General features: G+C 38.5%; 1 protein-coding gene and 1 long non-coding RNA gene across 2 annotated transcripts; both read right to left on the bottom strand.

The window, feature by feature from the left end:
- Nucleotides 1-9,921: 9,921 nt before the first annotated feature.
- Nucleotides 9,922-11,710, bottom strand: LOC145789597 (uncharacterized). Its single transcript, XR_014327692.1, has 2 exons — nt 11,598-11,710; nt 9,922-10,142 (listed from the first exon to the last, which is right to left on the bottom strand). It is a non-coding gene; the product is annotated as an uncharacterized LOC145789597 (long non-coding RNA).
- Nucleotides 11,711-12,223: 513 nt separating this feature from the next.
- LOC145823589 (uncharacterized) lies at nt 12,224-12,946 on the bottom strand. Its single transcript, XM_082923086.1, has 2 exons — nt 12,635-12,946; nt 12,224-12,538 (listed from the first exon to the last, which is right to left on the bottom strand). Exons 1-2 carry the CDS (start codon nt 12,944-12,946, stop codon nt 12,224-12,226), a joined length of 627 nt encoding a protein of 208 aa, XP_082779212.1.
- Between the last annotated feature and the right edge of the window lie 8,916 nt (nt 12,947-21,862).

Genomic DNA, 21,862 nt, shown 5'->3' with positions numbered 1-21,862 from the left:
GTCATTCTTCAACGAGAGATGACCACGAATAAGACAAATGGGACAAATGGCGAATAGAACAAGACTTGGAGAACAAACAACATTCTCCTATAAAAGATGAACACTATGCACTCTCAAGGCATTCGAAATCCACACACTCAACATATATACACTCTTTGCATTTTCTCTTGTTATTCTCTCATAGTCTCTGACTTTACTATCGAAGGAGTTTCCAATCAAACCTCGATCAGGCAGTCTCATCATTTGTTACTCTGTGCATATCTTCCTTTCACAGAGCACATTGTTCTTCTATGAATTTCTACCGTTCATTACAGTGTGAAAACTACCCCTGCACATAAAGCTAACTCTTAAATTTGTAAAGATGAAATTGATTTCTTATTTTATTTAATTATTTTACTTGGTAATTATGAATCTAATTGATTGACACATGTAATATGTGTTAACATTTTAAGTTTAAATAAATAAGAGAGAAAATGATTTAAAAAATAATAATTTAGAGAAAATTGATTATAAATCCAATATAAGGAAGGTATAAGACATTAGGTCCAGTGATTTTTTATTTATTATTTTTTGGTTGGTGATAGGTCCACTTTTTGTGAAATAATTTGGTGAGAATTCCTTTTGTTAATTGTAGAGGACATTTTATTTCTAATTTTATCCCTGAATTTATATATTGACTTTTTTTGACAATCTGTTCAAATTTATTGACTATCTATTCAATTTTTTTCCTTATCTATTTTTCTCTTAAATTATATATATCTGTTCAAAAAATTTTGACTATATGTTCAATTTTTTGCCTAAATTCTATTTATCTGCTGCTTCTTTTTTTTTTTCCCCTATCTTTCGAAAATCTATGTTAACTTTTTTGTTTATCTATTGTAATCATCTTCATTATTAACATTAATTTTTTTCCAAACCTGTCTCATACATACGCACACTCACAGATATAGATACATACACTCACAGATATACATACATACACCAACACCTATCTATTGTAATCCAAACCAAACCCTATCTGTTCTAATTTTTTTTTCTCTCAATTCAAATCTTTCGTCTCTCTCATCCTTATCCGTTGAAAACAAAAACAAAAACAAAAACTTTATTTGTTTCATCAACAACAACAACAACAACAACAATATGTTTCATCATCATTAACAACAACAATACTAATCAAGAACAACAACTACAAAAAATAAAAAATAAAAAAATCTCAAATCTGAGTTAATAGACTAAATTTATCCATTATCTGTTCAAATTTGTTACAGATCTATATTGCATATGTCAAATCACATTTTGTGACTGTCTTGCAACCAGAGCATAAGCCTTTGGAGAATGTGACTATTGAATGATGTTTTAAAGAAACATTAATTCATATTTGTGCAAGTAGATCTAAAACAAAGCTTTGGTTAAGATAGAAAGATATCTTATAAGAGTTTCAATGGCGACCTGTGGATTTTCACCACCTGATGAAGACTCATCTTCGATTTTGATTTCGATCTAAAGCCATAATCAAATATCTGACTTCGATTTGTAGCCCTAGTTGCAGTACAAACTCGAGTCCGAAACCTAGAAGATCCAAAGTTGATTCGTAGCCTCTCTCTCTCAATAATCGATAACCAAAAAAGCTTGATCGACCTTGATCTTCAAATCAGTGTTTCAGCGTTTGACTTGACTGAGTGAGCTTCCTCTATTTATGGCTTTGGAGAATGTGAAAACTAGTAAATCTACGATTTCAACGATCGTTAATTGAAAGGAAGTGGTGGAAAGAGAGAAAAGGGGAGTAGAGAGAGAGCACTGCGTACGAGAGCAAGAGTAAGAGTGAGAAAGATAAAGATAGAGAATGATTTAAGGGCTAGCGTTTGGTTGTGGAACCATACACACACATATATATATATATATATACAGGGATATTTTTGTCATTTTGCAAAGGCTTGTCCTTATGGATAGAAAAAAGTAGCGCCTGGACCTTTGGGTAAGAAAAATTCAAAATTGGATTCATCACTTGAGCGCCCAATAATTTATCTCATATCTTATTTAGTTAAATTACATATAAGAAAATATAAATAAATTATTTTATGCTGTATTATCAAAGTAATATTTTATAAGTGGTTATATATTTTTTTATTTTTTTTAATATCTAAATAGACATTTTTAATATTTGATGCACATAAATATTTTAAACACATATGCACAAAATAAATAAATAAATAAATAAAAAGAAAGAAAGAAGGAAATAAGGAAAAAGAAAACTTGTTTGGGAGTTATCAGAAGTGGTGGATAACTTAGGTCCCGTTTGGAGTGCTAATAATTAAAAATTTTGAACACTAATCATATTATTCTTTTTATTTTATATATATATATATATATATATATATTTTTATAAAAAAATAAAACAAACAATTAATTAATCACTTTTCATACACTTTGTCAGAAGTGGTTGTCAGAGGCGACAATAGGTCACCTTAGGAAGGGAGGGAGAGGGGAAGGTTGGAATCCGGATCGTCGGTCGCCCTTCCCTGTCGCCCCCAAAACGACGTCATTTTGGGGGCAAATTTTCAAAAAAAAAAAACGCAGAGAAGAGGGAGGAAGGAGAGGAAGAGGGAGAGGGAGGAAGGAGGGAGGAGGAGGAGGAGGAGGAGGAGGAGGAGGGGAAGGGCCGGACTGGAGGGGGCCATAAATACAGGGGAGGAGGAGGAGGAGGTGGAGACGGGTCAGAAGGCGGAGGCGACGGCGGTCGCAGGTGTTTCGACTGCTGCGACCTGCGACGGCGGCTGCGACGACGGCGAGCTCGCAGCCTCCTCCTCCTCCTCCTCCTCCCTCCTTCCTTCCTCTCCCTCTTCCTCTCCTTCCTTCCTCTTCTCTGCATTTTTTTTTTTGGGAAAATTTGCCCCCAAAACGACGTCGTTTTGGGGGCGACAGGGGAAGGCGACGGGTGATCCGGATTCGGGAAGGTTGGTAGCTAGAGGTAGGGGAAGGCATTGTGTATAACAATAAGGGTCTTTTGGGAAGAAAATAAAAGCTTAATTTTTAATTTTTTATTCATTTTGGATCATATTATTTTTCACATTTTTTTATTCATAAAAGATAAAATATATAAAAAAATAAAACATTAACTTTTTACTAATTTTTCAAAACACTTCTAAGGAGTGATAGGAGGTGGTAGGCAGCGAGAGAGAAATATAATTTTATTTTGAAAATATAAGCCTGCGTTTGGTTGTGTTTTGTAAATGTGATTTGAGAGTATTAGTTCTATTTTGAGTTTGTGAGTTGTAGAATTATGATTTAAGTGTAGAAAATTTGTTTGGTTATGGTTTTTAAATAGAGTGTTGAATTGTGTTTTGAATATGTATTTTGAATTAAGTTTTGAAAGCTTGATGTGACATGTGAAAGGTGAAATTTGTTTGGTGATGTGTTTTGAAAATAGTTTTCAAAACTTAATTCAACCAATAATTTATCATCAAACACACAACTCATATATCGATATCCATATTTTTTATCAACAATAATAACTAAACTAATTTTAAAATACTGAAATTAAAAATTATTTTTTTTGTCAAATTTTTTTTTTGTAATTTTTTTGAATAATTGTTTTTTTGAAATAATTTTTTCATTTTAAAATAAACATATGTCAATTATTTTCTGCCAATTAATTTTTCTATCAATTCATTTGTGAAATACGTTTTTAATTTTTTTCTAACATTTTGTTAAAGTCAACAACTTTTGAAAATACATATTAATAAAGAAGGAATAAATACACTAAATTTAATATTTTAAAATACAAATCATAACGTAAATCTTACAAAACATTATCAATTTTTTTTCCATTTATTACATGTTATGAATTTCGTCCAGATGTGGCAACAGAAATGTAATGCATTATTGTACCCATTGAGCTCATATAATTGTGAGGATTGACATACAAAATGACTGTCACGACCCCAAACCGCCCCTAGTAGTTTGGTGCCGCGATGGCCAGTAATCCGTAATTACCGAAGGCCAACTTTTCAAAACTCAACACAATCAGAGTATGGATATAGGGGGCTCACAAATGCGGAAGCAATAAGTCAAATACAAGTGGTCCATAAGAGCTGTGCGTAGATTAAAGCAATGCCAAACATTCCAATTAACTTGCAACTTAGATACATCAAGATAAAATATACAGGTTACATCTTGATCAAAAGGCTTCTCGAGCCGACATATACAAAATACAGCTAATATAAGTCAAGAAGCATGATTTTCAAGATCTGCCGACATGCAAAACAGGGCATCGCCGACGTAATTACAACAGTAAAGCCGATGTAAGCACAAATCCAAAACAAGCATCCAAAACGGTCTAGGCGTCACCGCCATCCTGCTCATCACCTACATATATATAGAGGGGTGAGTACAAAACTCAGTGAATGGTACTAAAAATAAAGGTTTTGCATGAATAAAGCCGAGGTCTTTCAAAACAGAACATATCGAAACTTTATCAAGACAAAGGATGAACCGTATTCATCAATCAAATATCATAACATCGGCAAAGCAAGGGATGAACCGTATTCATCATCAAGTATTACAAGTATCATAACATCGGCGAAGCAAGGGATGAACCGTATTCATCATCGGCGGAGCAAGAGATGAACCGTATTCATCAGTCAAGTAACAAAACATGTACGATCCGTAATCGTTTGGTCAAAAGTATTGCGAAAGTTTAGAGTCCTCCAATACAAGGGACTTGTGTTACTTAGGCCCGTAGCCTGATTTAACAAGGACCGTATCCTTTTATACTTAGTACTGCGAAAGTTTAGAGTCCTCCAGCACAAGGGACTTGTGTTAATTAGGCCCGTAGCCCGATTTAACAAGGACCGTATCCTTTCCAAAGATGGTATCGAAACGAGGAGTATACTTGGCACATCAAAACGAGGGCTATTTATTCATGCTAACAAAATACTTTGTCAAACAAGGCAACAAGATTTATCAAACAAGTATAACATAGCTTTATCAATAATACCACTCACCTAGTTCTTCCGGTGCAAACTCAAGCAATATCAAGGACCTACAATCACATGGCAAGTCACATTCTCAAAGCAAGCTCTATGTATACATGCAAATGATCTCGGCATTCATGCCAGATCTAAGTCAAGGACAAAACAAAACAAGCTGGGAGCTTAATCACTGCTCCCGTTTCATAAAAACACACCGGTACTGACCAGGGCTAGGCCGAGGTCCCGCTAAACAAAGTCAGGAGAAACCTGGGTTTTCCTTTGGAGAATATGAAGAACATGATCATTTGAAAGATGGATGCAAGTTCACAACTTGTTACAAAATCTGAGTTTTCATGCCAAGAGTTCAAAACATATGGGCTTAAGTACCCATTCAAGAAGGTCATGCAAGAACAAACACAAAAACATGGTTTTCGTTCCAAACTCTTCAATCAAAATGAGACTTTGTTCAAGAACACATGAAAAACCATTTTCTCTTTCCAAACCAACTTCAAAACGATGCATGACATGCAAAACAAATCCGATCATGCAATGCAACTAGATGATCAGCAAGAACAACCGAAGGAGATCAAGATTCTAACCTCAAAACTCGGATCTAACGGCTCAAGCCACAAAGATCAAGCTTGGAAGACTACTCTCACTCAAGAACTCTTCTTCCTCCCTTTCTAGAGCTTCTCTCTCTAAAACAAAGATTTGAGACAAGAAAATGATTTGTTTCAAGGTCTGTCGGCTGCCTTAACAAACAGCTCGGACACGTGGCATAATCGGGTTGGTTCAGCTCCAAAAGGTGATTGATAGACAAGACAGGTCTCTGACAAATCGTATGCAGCAAGCTCGGGTAATACACATCGGCAAAGAGATGACATCGGCTCAAAACATGGATCCAGTAACGGAATAGAAAAACATCGGCTAGGGAGGACGACACTTGACTAAGCTGTGCCACACCTTGGCCGGGGTGCGCCACATCTCGGCCTAGGCCATACCTGCCTGCGGACAAGGTTCAAGTACGAAACATCTCGGCAAAGAATGCCCGAGGTGAAGATGGGGTTAAACAAGACCTCAAGATAGTCCTAAGTACAAAGGGTCAAAGGCGGACTAAGCTCAAGATGACCTCGGCTATGCACACACACACTAAGCAAAGAACAAAATCATGCAAGCAAACTTTAAGCAAATCAAGACAAGGCAAAACCTTCAAATTAACATAATAAGCTAGACCATGCAAAAAAAAAAGTATGCAAGTATGGCAAGAGTAAGGTGAGGGTTGTTACAATGACTATTATGCCTCTCTTGACTTAAATTAAAAGTAGTTGCATTGAACAAAATATAAAGGGTAAGATAATAATTTCACTTACTTACTACCTACCCCCTATTGTTTCATAGCTGTGTGTTTAACACTGAGGTAAAGAAAAAGGAGAGGCTGCAGCTGTGTACTCAGTATACGGATGTGATATATATATAAAAAGTAATAATATTAAAAACAAATAATATTTAACAAATAAAAAGTAAATAAAAAAAAAATACAACATGAACCTTTTGAACCTCACCCTTTCTATTAAATTTGAATATCATTTCGTTTACCACAGCAACTTCACCATCTTAGAAACACCTTCTCCAGTTACATCAGAAAACAAAAATTAGAGAAATAGAGCATATCCACCATCTCATTCGGTCCTCCTTCTTCACTTCCATAATTTACAGGTTAGTTTTAATGCCAGTTCATCTTCATATTAGCTTCAGATATTAGCTTCAGACATTAGCTTCAGAGGGAGTGAGGGAGGGGAAGAGGAGGACAACCGGGCGGTCATCCCACCGGTCTACCGGCCGGTCATCCTGGCCCAGTCACTATTCCACCTCCGTATCTGTTGGCTTTGTTTCATATTTGTTTCATTTTCATCTGTTATATTTTCTGATTTCTGTTCTAATTTTGTCACACTATCATTTATTTTTCTGATTATTAGTTTCTAAGTTATAATAAACTGAATGAAACAAACCCAATATAAATGAGAAATATTATTCCTTATGTTTTTTTTTTTTTTGTATAAAAATATGTTTCTATGGCATCTGCCTAATTAAATTTTGTCACCAAATTTTTTTATATTTATTTTTTACATAAAAATAAGTTTGTATGCACAAAAATATACTAATGGTTGATATATTTTTCTTACCTCTCATATGTTTTAATATACAGTTTTATTTCACTTTTGCAGTCATCATGCCAAGAACAATCATGCCATGGTGAATCCTCAAACCCTGTACCACCACCACCACAACAACAACATGATGGCTATCCAACTAATGATTTTGCAACATATCATTATGAACAAGCCTATGAACATTTTATTACTCGACCAATTGTTACAGGGAGAAACGTAAAACTACCTTCTCAATATGATTCACTCTTACTTGGCAAATTAGATACAATGGGATGGTTACCATTAAATAATTTGCCAAATAAGATATATCCCCGTCTTCTACGATTATTTTATGTTCACTTGACACCGGGTGACCAACAAAATGAGCCGTTCATTATTACCTCTTATGTTAAGGGGAAAAAAATCACACTCTCCCTCCGTCGTTTTGCACAAATTATTGGAGTCGAAATAGGAGATTTACAATATTATTTTCAAAATGAGGCCGCATTAGAAAAAATTGTTGATGATGTCACTCAGATTTATACCACAATTTGTGACAACCGATTTAGCGGCACTAATTTACAAGTTAGCTGTTTAAAACCTCACATTCGTATTCTCCATCGATGAATAGTTGAAAATATCACTCCCAAAAAAGGACATTATAATAGTATTTCATGTTTTCAAGTTTACTTGTTATATTGTTTTGAAATTAGACAAAAATTAGATTTATGCTTTATATTACTAAAAGAAATGATGCTTACAAAATTGGATACTCTGAGTGGCCAGTCACTACCTTATGGAGCTTTGTTAACCATAATTTTCAAGGCCCATGATGTGAACCTTGAAGGTGAAGCATGGATCAGAATTACTTCACCAATTTCTGAGTATACACTGACCCGAGCTGGTGGTGCTGACACCTTAATGGGCTCTATTAATCTTGAAAATGAACCAATACCTGATGAGGAAGAACCCAATGACAATGCCATGCCACCAAATGAACAACCTCATTACTGGACTGATTATTTAGCCTTGGAACAAGAACGGTACAATCAGCGCCTACAATGGAAACAACAAATGGCTAATCAGCTCAATACATTGGGTACTCAGTTCGATGAAATTGCCACCGCTCAGAACTCACTAATTCATCAATTTGGTGAGTTTCGTGTAGACTCAGAGAGACGCACTGAACTGACAAGGAACCGCATTAATCTGATTGACCATCGAGTCATTCAGCTGTACTATCAGCATTTCCCTCCACCTCCAACACTACCTGATAAGGATGCTTAACTTGTTTAAAAATCAAGTAAAATGGTTCACAGATATGGTGATTATATTTTTTTTTCTTTTTTTGTTTTGGTTATCTATTTGGTGAGTTTTGTTGTGATTGTTTTACTTTTGTTATAAACTTTTCTATTCACGTAATGAATAACAACGAGGGGTTTTTTTTGGAATCATTTAATTACATAGTTATAATGTTATAACAATCTGTGCAAAAAGATTATGCATTGAAAAAATTATTAGTACAAAACTTAATAAATAGTAATTCATAAATGTCTACGAAATCCTTCATTTGAATAAAATGAATAAAAATTACACAATTATTAAATAATTTGTCTGCATCAATTATAATATAAAATTAAATTAATGTTATGAAATTAAATAAAACAAGTTACAGTTTAATAATATTTAATAATAAACATTCTTTTTTTTAATGAAAAGGAAAAAAAAAGTTAATATAAGCTTCTGTACAGAAAATTAAAAAGAATACCCTAACGTTTACACAAATTATACACCCTTACTTGAAGATGCACCCAACGAATTTTTACACATTCTTCATATAAAATAATATTTTGCTATAAAATCGGGTGATATAAAACAACAAAATATAATTTACTTTTTTATTTTATTTTATTTTATTATTATTATTATTATTATTGTTATTATTATTATTATTATTTTTTATTTGTTACACTTTTAAATGGTGAACTTATCACCACCACCACCTACCACTACCAACAACCCACCTGCTAGCACCACCCACCAGCCAGCACCACCCATCTACCACCCACCAGCCAGCACCACCCATCTACCACCACCACCCACCATCCATCTGCCACCTACCACCACTCACCACCCACCCATCCACCCACCACCACCACCCACCACCCGTCTGCCACCCACCACCACCTATCACCCATCGCCACCACCCACCACCCACCACCCATTTGCCACCACCACATTTAATTTAATGACAATATATTTATTTATAAAAGTTACTAAGAAACACATTGCATATTAATAACAACATATTAAATTGTCTTTGCTAGACTATACATAAAATTGCATATTACACATTGCATGAACAACATATTTAAATACACACTGATATGCGAAAACCATTATCTTCATTGCCCATGCGATGATGTTCGTGTTTTATTTCGTTTCATTGCCATTTAGCCCAATCATTGTCCTCAGTATTAGTTATCCTACAAGAAGATAAAAGAAGTCAGTAAATCACAGAAACAAACAAGGAAGGGCGAAGTTATGTAGTAACGGTGTCATAATGATTGAAATAATTTACCAAATAATTACGCATTCACAACCAGTAGTCAGTACGATATTCACTTGCCTTGTTCACATCCCTTTTCTATGCATGGTGAACATGATTTTGCCACATAGCAGTAGCAATTGCATCCCTAACGTTCGATTAGGACATTAACCCATGTTGTGACATGTCAACGTTATCACGCCCCAAAATTTGAGATCACAAGAGAAATATATAAAGTACAACTCAAACAAAATAGATAACCACAATACGTTAATATACACATACAAGCGGAGTTATAACATGGATAACGGATTTGAGTTCCACTAGAGATTTACAAATATTGTCAAACCAAAAGGTAAAAGAAGAGAGAACACAAAAACAACTACTAGTCTAATTTTCAAGTGAACCACGGCTCTAAAACTTCATCTTGATTGTCTTCGGGATAACCTTCCCTGTCGTAAGCTGCTTCTTCACCTGGCATGACACGCCATGAGCTTGGAATGCCCAGTAAAAACACACACACCCCCATATCTTCTACCAATCAATCATACACAAAACAAATCAAGTAACATAACATACTTACATTAAGGTTTTATAAATCAGTAGTTAGACTAGGCATTTAGGATCCCCCAAAGAGATCCTTCCACCCAACCACAAGGATTGAACACCAGACTATTCAGAACTCCCCCTTTTGCTGCTTTGCAGACCTTACCACCTATGCCCACCTTCCGATTATTTGCCTGTCAGTGGCATTGATGGACCTCAAAAGGGACGGCCAACAAGTGGGCTCGCTTACACCCAAATCGTGCCTTGGGCTCGCTTACACCCTGCACATACCATACCAAAGGGCTCGCTTACACCCTGAAACCGCCGCATAGAGTCTGAATACATCCAGGTCAACCTAGGGGCTCGCTTAAACTGTTTACGCAAGACTTAACTCATTTGGTATTAACCCCATCATAATTCATGTCACGCATATGTATAAAATTGTTCTAAAACACTAAGATAAACGTCACCCATTGCCAACCCCTTATCATTTCCCGTTTATTAGATCTTTTGCTAGGTGAATTAGTCACATTCGGTAATTTGGTCAATTAAATGAGTATGGGAAAAACATACTAGAGGAAATATAGTCCATGATCATCATACATAAGTACAGAAGTATAGTTAAGCAAGAAATAACATTAAAAAAAGGCCTGAAACACTTAGAGACAAATCACATAGTAGAACACAATTTCCAGCACCGGTCGGTTCTGCAGGGCTAACAAGAACGCTTTGGTAAAAATACTTCTAGGTCAAATTAGGGGCTAAAATTGCACAGAAATAATAATTAACCTGTCTAGTTTCAATTCCAATTCACAGAATGTGCATAGCACCTCCAGAAATTCATCCACAAGCTATATTCAAAAACCTGTCCAGATTTGTCACCCATTGGGAAAACTAGCGTTTCTCTCAATCTACCCGATGGTTTTCACTCAAATAAAATCTGTTGGAAAGTGGACTCAGATTTCTAAATTTTGACAAAAGAACCAACACGAGATGATTTTTCTAGAATTTTATAAAATTACTAAAAGTGGACTGTTTTTCAGAGATTCAGGACCAGATTTTTCAACAAATTATCCAAGCCCTAAAAACACACAATTAGGGGCTAATAAAATTGTCATAAGCTCTAAACACACCAATTATCTTACAATAAATTCAGATTTGAGAAATAGACAGGTTTGATATTTCTTTTAAATATTAGAAATTGCAGTAGTGCATATTTTGAATAAAATTGTAAGACAATGTCACCAATTCACACCCACACATGCATACACACCAAAAACTCAATTTACCATTAATACATAACCCAAGGGAGCATCTGGACAATAGGATGAGATGGGTAAAGAAAGAAAATTTTGAGAAGACAAGGGAGAGGTGTATTTTTACCTTCAAGAAGTCTTTTTTTTTTTTTTTTTCTTCTTCTCACTTCTCTACTCCCCTTGACTTCCCTTGAGCAAACTCTCCCTCTCTCACCCTCTCCTTGAGCTGATGAAAAACGTGGGTGTGGATTGGGACCAACTCTCAATTTATATAATATAGGTAGCTTAATGGCTAAGGGACTAAATATCTAGATATTTATTTATTTATCTATTTATTTTATTTACTTCTTTGTTGTTATCAACCCACTCTTCCACTACTATTATATATATATAAACTATGTATATATTCAAGTACACAATAATATTCCATTCAAATAAATAATTAATGAAAGAACAATAATAAAACAAAATTAGAAATAAGAATAAATGTGTGAATTAATTTAGAAATTATGAGGTAAATAAATAAAACCAAGTTTTAGGATAGTTCCAATCATAAAGTGGTGTTCTATGATTTAATTATGGTAACACACGGAGAAATTATTCTTTACTTGGGCCCTTACACAGATTTTTACGGAACTAGGATTAAAATGCTATTAACCTAAGGCTCAAGGTTTTCAAGTGTAATAAAAAAATTTAGGGTCTCTACAACCTATCCCCCTTAAACAAATTTCGTCCTCGAAATTAGATCATACCTTACGTCCCAAATAGTTGTGGATAATTTGCCCGCATCGCATCTTCACGTTCCCAGGTGAACTCTTCAATACCATGGTGACGCCAGAGTATCTTAAGAAGGGGAATTGTCTTCCCTCGCAAGTTCTTTTCTTGTCTGTCTATAATTGCTACAGGTCCCTCTTCAAATGTAGCGTCCTCATTGAGTTGGATTTCTTCCCAGTTGATGATGTGAGAAGGGTGCATTATGTATTTTCGCAGCATAGATACATGGAAAACATCATGTACTCCAGCCAACTGTGGGGGTAAAGCCAACTTATACGCAACCTCTCCGATTTTCTGAAGTATCTCGAAGGGTCCAATATATCAAGGTGATAATTTTCCTTTCTTTCCAAAACGAATAATCCCTCGGCGGGGCTGAACTTTCAGGAAAACATAATCACCGGCAGCGAAGGTTAGCGGTCTTTTCCTTTTATCTGCATAACTCTTCTGACGATCTTGGGCTGCCATTAATCTTTGTCGAATAAGTTTCACCTTTTCTGTAGTTTCTTGCACGATCTCTGGGCCCAATAGACTCACTTCTCCAACTTCAGTCCAACAAACTGGTGATCTGCAAGGTCGACCACACAGTGCTTCGAATGGAGCCATGCCAATACTAGCCTGGAAACTATTGTTGTATGTGAACTCCACCAGCGGTAGGTGTCGCTCCCAACTCCCTTTAAAATCCATCACACAAGCTCTTAACATGTCCTCCAAAGTTTGAATGGTACGTTCCGACTATCCGTCAATTTGAGAATGAAATGCGGTACTAAAACATAATTCGGTCCCTAACGCTTCCTGTAAGCTGCCCCAGAATCGGGAGGTGAAACGCGGGTCCCGGTCGGACACAATTGATACAGGAATTCCGTGTAATCGGATAATTTCTTTAATGTAGAGATGACTCAGCGATGTCAAAGTGTCGGAGATTTTATATGGCAAAAAGTGCGCAGTTTTCGTCAAATGATCAACTATAACCCATATAGCGTCATATCCTCTCGGTGACCTGGGTAGTCCAGTGACGAAGTCCATTATTACATGCTCACATTTCCATTCTGATATCGGCAAGGGCTGAAGCATCCCTCCAGGTCGCTGGTGTTCTGCATTTACTTGCTGACATGTAAGGCATCTGGCTATGAATTGAGCCACATCTTTCTTTATTCCCCTCCACCAATATTGACGTTTTAAGTTTTGGTACATTTTCGTCCCTCCTAGGTGCACTGCGAACACTGAATGGTGGAACTCCTTTAAAACTTTTTCTCTAAGTGACTCATCTTGTGGTACTAACTCTCTACCCTGATGTCTCAAACTTCCATCTGAATGAATCGTCCAATCAGGTATAGGATCGCCGGATGTTATTCGCGCTTTTATGAATGCCACCTCTTGATCATACTTCTGTGACTCTATTACCTCGTTCAGTAATTTGGGTGTAGCGATTTGAGCGCCAAGGTATACTTTCTCGTCCTGAGCTTTTATCTGTACTCCAAACTCATTAAGTGTTCCGACCATGTTCCATTCCTTGAATGCCAAGCTAGCAATAATTCCCCGGTTCTTGCGACTCAGGGCATCCGCCACCACGTTAGCTTTGCCAGGATGATAGGATAGAGTAAAATGGTAATCTTCGAGGTATTCTAGCCACCGTCTTTGTCTCATGTTCAAGTCCTTCTGCGTGAACAAATATTTCAAGCTCTTATGGTCCGTGAAAATCTCAAATTGTTCACCATACAAATAATGACACCACTGCTTTAATGCAAAAACCATTGCTGCCAACTCTAGATCGTGTGTCGGATAATTCTTTTCATGCGGTTTCAGTTGCCTGGAGCCGTAAGCTACCACCTTCCCTTTTTGCATTAGCACACAGCCTAGCCCATCCTTGGACGCGTCGCAATATACCGTATATCCTATGTCTCGCTCCGGAATGATGAGTATTGGGGCACTAGTCAATCTCCTCTTGAGTTCTTGAAAGGATTGTTCACATGCTTCGTTCCAATCGTATTTTACCCCTTTTTGCGTTAGATGAGTCATCGGCTTGGCTAGTTTAGAAAAGTCTTGAATAAACCGTCGGTAATAGCCGGCCAACCCTAAGAAACTACGAACTTCGAATACTGAGGTTGGCTGTTTCCAATCTAATACTGCTTCCACCTTGGCCGGGTCTACAGCGATTCCATGCTCCGACACGACGTGTCCCAAAAATGTGACTTCCTTCAACCAGAACTCGCATTTACTTGCTTTTGCGTACAACTGGTTGTCTCTTAAAACTTGGAGAACTACTCTCAGGTGTTGCTCATGTTCCTCTTCCGACGGTGAATAGGCTAGAATATCGTCAATAAACACCACCACGAACTGGTCCAAGTACGGAGTAAAAATCTTATTCATCAAGCTCATAAACACGGCTGGTGCATTGGTTAATCCAAAGGGCATTACCACAAATTCGTAATGGCCATATCGGGTTCGGAAAGCAGTTTTTGGTATGTCATCATCAGTGACCCGCAATTGATGATAGCCAGATCTAAGATCAATCTTTGAATAACACTTTGAGCCTTAAAGTTGGTCAAAAAGGTCATCAATCCGTGGAAGTGGATATCGGTTCTTGATCGTCACCCGATTGAGTTGTCGATAATCTATGCACAATCTTAGTGTTCCGTCCTTTTTCTTTGCAAATAGAACTGGTGCGCCCCATGGTGAGGTACTTGGTTGGATAAATCCCTTGTCCAGTAATTCCTGCAGTTGCGTCTTCAACTCCCGAAGTTCAGCAGGAGCCATACGGTGGGGTGTCAGGGATATTGGTGCAGTACCCGCTTGTAACTCGATACTAAAATCTACCTCACGATGTGGCGGTAATCCTGGCAACTCCTCAGGAAAAACATCAGTGTATTCACAAACTACACGCGGAAGATTTAATTCTGATTGAGCTTCTTCATTAATGATCAAACTTGCTAACCATCCAGCCAATTGTCGATGCCACTGCATTTTACGATTTGTTGTGCTCAAGGAATCCTCTCTATCCCCCTTAAATTGGAAACACGTTCCACTAGGTGTGCAAACCGTCACCCTCTTGCGGTACCAATCAATCACTACTTGGTGGGCGGATAACCAATCCATTCCCAAGATTATGTCAAAATCGGACATGTTCATGACCCGAAGGTCACAACTCAAGTGTAACCCTGACACTTCTAATTCACACCCTCGACAGATTAATCCTACCCTAATACTTCCTCCCAAGGGTGATGCAACACGTAAAGTAGTTTCTAAAGGTTCACATGTAAGACCTAATGATTTAACACACGAGGTTGATATAAAAGAATGTGATGCGCCAGAATCGAATAGAACGTGAACCCAGGAATTATAGAGTACAAGGTTACCTCTAATTACTGATGGATCTTCATTACCTTCCTCTTGGAGGGCAAAAACTCCACCTATGCCTTTTTGATTACCGGTTGGTCCAACCTTTCGGTTTCCTCCTGACTTGTTCGTCCATGGCCTTTGCCCGCCAATAACTTGAGCATTCGCGCTTGAACCCCCTACTTGATTTCCCATCCCAGAAAGTTGGGGACGTTCCGACTTCTTGTGCCCTATCTGATAACAGTGAAAACACTGGATTTGTGTAATAGGCTTGGTTTGTAAACTTCCTTTCTGGCTTTGCTGTTGCAGCTGTTGCGATGGTCTGATGTATGGTGTCCGTACCACATTCCTTCGGTCATTTCTTCTTGGCCCTACAAAGGACTGACCCCCTTTCTTCGTTTTCATCATCCAAATCCTTTTTGAGTCTGCTCACTCTCTTTTCTGCATCCAATGCTGTATCCACCACATTAGCAAAAGTAGGGAGGCGCAAGGGTAACACTTTACCTCTAATAATAGGGTCTAAACCCCACTCGAATTTTCGTGCTTTCTCTCCCTCATCTGCGACGTATTGGGCTGCGTATCGCGCTAGCTCTTCAAACTTGGCTACATACTGAGTCACTGACATCTCACCCTGTTTCAAAGTTTGAAATTGCCAAATCCGCTCTTGTCTAACTGTGTTTGGGAAATATTTTCTTAGAAACAATTCTTTGAACTGACCCCAAGTCATGCTTGTCGTGTCCCGAGAATTTTTCATCAAGGACCACCAATGATTCGCTTCTCCTTCTAGCTGATAACTTGCCAGGGCGATCTTGTCTGTATGTACAGTAATACCCATGGTTTCTAACATCTTTTCTATTTGACGAATCCAACTCTCAGCGACTCTCGGGTCAGGCTCACCTATGAACACCGGCGGTCTTTGCTTTCTGAACTCAGATAACAAATATATCCGCTCATTTGGTTGTGTTCTTCTAAGCCTTCCTAACTCTTCAAGAATCTGGTTTCCGACTGGTCTTGGCAACTCCTCCGCAGGTATAGGTCTACCGTAATTAACGCCTTGATTGCAAGCTGGACGTCCTCGTCGGCATCTGACTTGATCGTTTGCTTCCACATTGTCCGCCATCTTCAAGTTTGTGGGTAATATAAGCTTAGGGTTGTTGTGAAGGCGAAGAGGTGTTCAATAAATAGTCTAATTTAATGTGGTCCGAGGTGTATGAAATTTATGTATTTTTCTAAATGGATGATGCAATTAAACCAAGCAAAATAAAATAAAATACATACAACACACTAGATTAACCAACTAGATATTTTATATATACGCATATAACTTCTTCTTACAAAAGGATACATTATCTAGGTTAGCGTGTAGCGTGTATACACCAAAACAAAACACGCTTCAACCACACAAAAACACTATTTACAAAGGTACACAAAAGGGTTCGTCCCACAACTACTATAGCCCTAAGTCAAATGATTTCTCTGGGTCTTCTTCGGGATCTTCCTCGGGATCCTCCGGTGGTAAAGGAGCATATGTCGGGAAGGCCGGAAATTGCTGAGCCGATGTAGAGGTGTACTCTGACGACACCTCTATAGGGAATGCAGGGGAAGCTCCAGGAAGTACTGAGACAAACGGAACCTCTAACTCAGGGTGATGAGAGCCACAGCTCTCGGGTCCAACGCGACGTATCACTGGGCGCGGATCCTCAGTCAATACCTCTTGCCTAAGCTCAGCAAAAGTCTGATCATTCCGCTCTATCTGAAGAGCGAACCTAAGCTCCCTGTATTTGCACTGGAGGCGTCGACGTACCAACGCTTGTCTTGCTTGCGCGGTGTAGTATGAAAAATCCTCTTCTGTTTTCCGAATAGCTTTCTTTATCACGCACTCCGCCCCTAATTGACACCGTTGGTTAAGTCTTTGTGGGCTAACAGCTACTACCCGTCTGTTCTGGAACTGAAAAACTCCCCAGTTATCAATGCTTTCTGATGTAGAATCCATCCTATGGTAGGTAAACAATTTTTTTTTTTGTCCACCCTTAATATGATATAGTATAATGGTAACAGAAAATAGTAATGTGAAAGGCAAGGATATCTAAAATCACAAGTCAACATGCGTGGGTTAAGGGTTGAACCTAGGGCTCTGATACCAATTTGTCACGCCCCAAAATTTGAGACCGCAAGAGAAACATATAAAGTACAACTCAAGCAAAATAGATAACCACAATACGTTAATATACACATACAAGCGGAGTTATAACATGGATAACGAATTTGAGTTCCACTAGAGGTTTACAAATATTGTCAAACCAAAAGGTAAAAGAAGAGAGAACACAAAAACAACTACTAGTCTAATTTTCAAGTGAACCACGGCTCTAAAACTTCATCTTGATTGTCTTCGGGACAACCTTCCCCGTCGTAAGCTGCTTCTTCACCTGGCATGACACGCCATGAGCTTGGAATGCCCAGTAAAAACACACACCCCCCCATATCTTCTATCAATCAATCATACACAAAACAAATCAAGTAACATAACATACTTACATTAAGGTTTTATAAATCAGTAGTTAGACTAGGCATTTAGGACCCCCCAAAGAGATCCTTCCACCCAACCACAAGGATTGAACACCAGACTATTCAGAACTCCCCCTTTTGCTGCTTTGCAGACCTTACCACCTATGCCCACCTTCCGATTATTTACCTGTCAGTGGCATTGTGTAGACGTCCCCCGAACGCCCCGGGAGGACGAGTCCCGTTCTGTTCATATTGGGTTCACTACAGTTCAGGACTCTCAAATTGTCACGGTTCTTAATCTGAACCAAAGAATCCAAATCCGGCAAATCGTTTTGAGAAAATAGATTTTTTGAAAGAAGTGCCAAACATGGACTGCTTTGCTAGATACAGAGTCGCCACCTAAATATTTTTTATGGGGGAATTTAGGAAACCCTGACTCGGTGCCAAAGGCCACGTGTCCGTCATCACCAAAGTTGCCTCGGCTCGGGAGCTAGGGTACGATTAGGGAAGGTCAGCTATGAGCACCCCCTCTCGCCCGATCCGAAGATCGGCCTCTACTAACCGTGATATCCGTTTTTGAAAACGTTATGTGTTCTTATTCCGGTTATTAGCGTAGAATTACTATGTTATACGCACAGCAAACAAGTATAGACCAAATTGCCTAAATTGGAACAAAACATAGCACGTTTGTTTTGAAAAATGGTTTGCTACTCGCAAGTAGGCTAAAATGCAGATTTTGCCACCCTTGAGTGGGTTTTTAGAAAAGATGGTTTTGCCACTATCTAGTGGGCTTAAAACTCACAGTTTTAATGCATCATCCCAACTTAAGCAATTCAACCTTCATCCACAGGCATTCAAGCAGTTATACCACATAAGCATCTAGCCTTATGGTAATCGTGCAATTATGTTAACATTTACACGCATGTGAGATGCTAAAGCATAAATACTTACAATGTACTCCGTGCCAAAACAATAAACTAGTTAGCAAACATGCGTGATCCTAGTTCATGTTAAAGTGGCTAATGCAACGCATACAGAATACAATTAGGATAGGCTCGGCTAATCCTAAAATGGCATGTAAAGTGCGGCAAGTAGCATGTATTCAAGTTAGATTTGCAATACGATGCAGTTAGCATGATGTGCCGAGCCCGGTGCATACAATACTGATGAATGATGCACGCATGCATAGCATAAGTTATACTAAAGTAAACATGTCCTAATACTAACCATCAAAGCAGGTAAGTAAAAGGGAGAAAGAAGCGGGGGTTGGAAGACATGCACACACGCAACCACATTTATTACACAATTGCCCTCACTCAGAGGGCCCGAAAGAATAATACAGCCCGAATAACAAACCAACTATCCTAGCTAATTAATCATTACAGACCAACTAAATTAGTTAAGCAAATCAACTAATCTAAGAAAGCGATAAACGGCCTCGGGAAAAGAGCCCAATGCAATGCATGCTCGGTCTTGCTCGAAAGTCCAATGCCATGCGCAAGCTGCCTCTGTTTTCCCTACTATACTCCTCTGAAAACTGCCAAAGTCCCAAGATGTTCTCACTGGATGCTGGGGAATGCCACCGGCCAAATGGGATCATCACCGGCTGTGATTTGGTGGTCACCGGCTAAATATGAATCCATCGGCCACCGACAGATGGCCGGTCGGCACTTTGTGTAGTCGATCGGCCGAAAATTCCTGCAGGACCTATTTGACAACAGCAGAGGGCAAAGCTTTGCATGGCAATGCAATTCAAGCGAATGTGTGCACCGGCACATCCCTTGTCATGTTTGTGACTCAAAGGGATACGACCTTTGGTTCTCGGACCACCAATCGCGCATTTTAATGCGTGATGGCCCAAGAGACCAAGTTGTGCATTTTCATTTCAAATGTCATGCAATGCACATAAACAAACAAATTGAACTCAACCTCTATCACAAGCAATTCAAGAGGCCAAGCATGCATTCTAGTACAATGCAACCTAAGCATGTGAGCCTAAGTGTATAACATGGAGATGCAATGCACAATGCTCACTGGGCATGCAATCCATGCAAGCTAATCAAGTATGCAATGTGCAACTCAACCATGCAAACATGCAAGTCATACAAATATGCTAACAACTTGACCAAGAGGATGCATACCTAATGCAAATGATTTTTAAGCATGCAACACATGCAACCATGGAATAATGTAATGACATTTGAATGGCATGCAAGGAAGGGACTTACACTAATTGGACAGCCCTAAACTAGGTCCAAAACAGTAGCCAATGCTATGGAAATGAGGGCCAACACACATACACACACATGCACATGCTAATGGGCCAACACTCAAGCATCAAACATGCAACCTTTAAGCACACTTAAAAGTGACAAAACATGGATTAATGGCATGCACATAAAGCTCGGAAAAACATGTTATAAAAGTGCCAAACCAAGTAAATAAGGCAAGCCAAACATGCAACAATGGTCCAAGACTTAAGGCAAGCCAAAGGGGAGGTAAACCAAGGCTAGGTCAACCAAGCCTCACAAGGCCAAAGGGACTTAAAATAGGTCTAATGCAGATCTAAACAAAGCTAAGGATGTACTTAGATGGCATCTAAGTGGTCTAAAAGTACAAGCATACTCCACGGCCTAAACAAGGGGCATAAGGCAACAACCTTTACACACATTGAAGGGGGATCAAATGCAAGCATATGGGCACATCATGAGGTTTGAAATAACATGTCAAGTGGTTCCAAACCACTGAAACAAAGCAAGGATGGCATGCTAGAAGGGCCAAAGCTTAAGGCATACAAGAGGGATTACATGGTAGCTATACAAAGCAAGGCATGGATGACTCAAATGACTTAAAACAGTCCTTTAACACATCAAAATATGCATATAAGCTTCACAAAGCTTGGCCAAAACACAAAAGCATGGTAGTCTAAATGCTATGCACGTATTGAGGCAAATCATGGCATTCCAAGGTATGTATGCTAGACAAGCATGGTGTACCAAAACCAACATACAACAATGCTATGTTATGACATAATGAGCCTGAAAATCAGCCAAGGCATGGTCAATACATACTCAAACTATATGCTCCCTCAAGAGGCTAAAAATGGCCCTTTTCAAGGACAACAAGGAGAGGGGGTGGCCCTCTCCTTCTTGGGACCTCAAGGCACCATCCTCACCTCTGAAATCCCTCAAGATTTCAGTGGTGAGGAGGCCCAAACACAATGGTCCCGGAGCTCAACCAAAATGACACAAAATGGAGCCTTTCAAGGCTTAAGAGGGGTCAAACAACCCCAAAGCTTGAAACACCCTTAGGCAACTACTTAGAGCAAGTAAAAACACAACTTTTATATGTTATACACTAAGCTGAAAAATAGATGCAAGATAGGTACATAAGCTATGCAAAAAATGGGAAAAAAGGGACAAGTTTCTTACCCTTGTAGACCCTCTTCACAAATGGTGGACCAGCAGTCTCCTTAGGTCCAAACCAGCTTCAGAACTTCAAAAACAACCCTCTAGAACCTCAGTTCCAAGATAATGGTGTAGTAGTGGGTGTTTGTGTGCAATACTAAGGCCTAAAACACACACAAATACACCAAGAAAGAGAGATATAGAGATAGGATATATACAAACCCTAACCCTAGAACTCAAAGCTCTGAAAAATAATGCCTAACTTGTCTAACTTGTCTAACCCTTCAACAAGAGAGAAGAGCCTCTCTTTTGTAGACAAAATGGTCTTGTAAAGCTTCCAAAGGAAGCTAACAAGAGGGCAATCCCTCCATAC

This window comes from Camellia sinensis, chromosome 1 (assembly GCF_055761805.1).
Source record: "Camellia sinensis isolate YWXY chromosome 1, ASM5576180v1, whole genome shotgun sequence".
NCBI lineage: Eukaryota > Viridiplantae > Streptophyta > Magnoliopsida > Ericales > Theaceae > Camellia > Camellia sinensis.
The sequence above is the reverse complement of the archived record's forward strand: the minus strand, read 5'-3'. Positions and strand labels throughout refer to the sequence as shown.

Bases quoted from the DNA above. Each gene is read 5' to 3' on its own strand.
- LOC145823589 (XM_082923086.1), bottom strand. From the start codon at position 12,946: ATGTTAAGAGCTTGTGTGATGGATTTTAAAGGGAGTTGGGAGCGACAC. The intron at 12,539-12,634 runs GTTTTCCTGAAA...GAGATACTTCAG, and splicing joins CCTTCGCTGCCGGTGATTAT to AAAATCGGAGAGGTTGCGTA.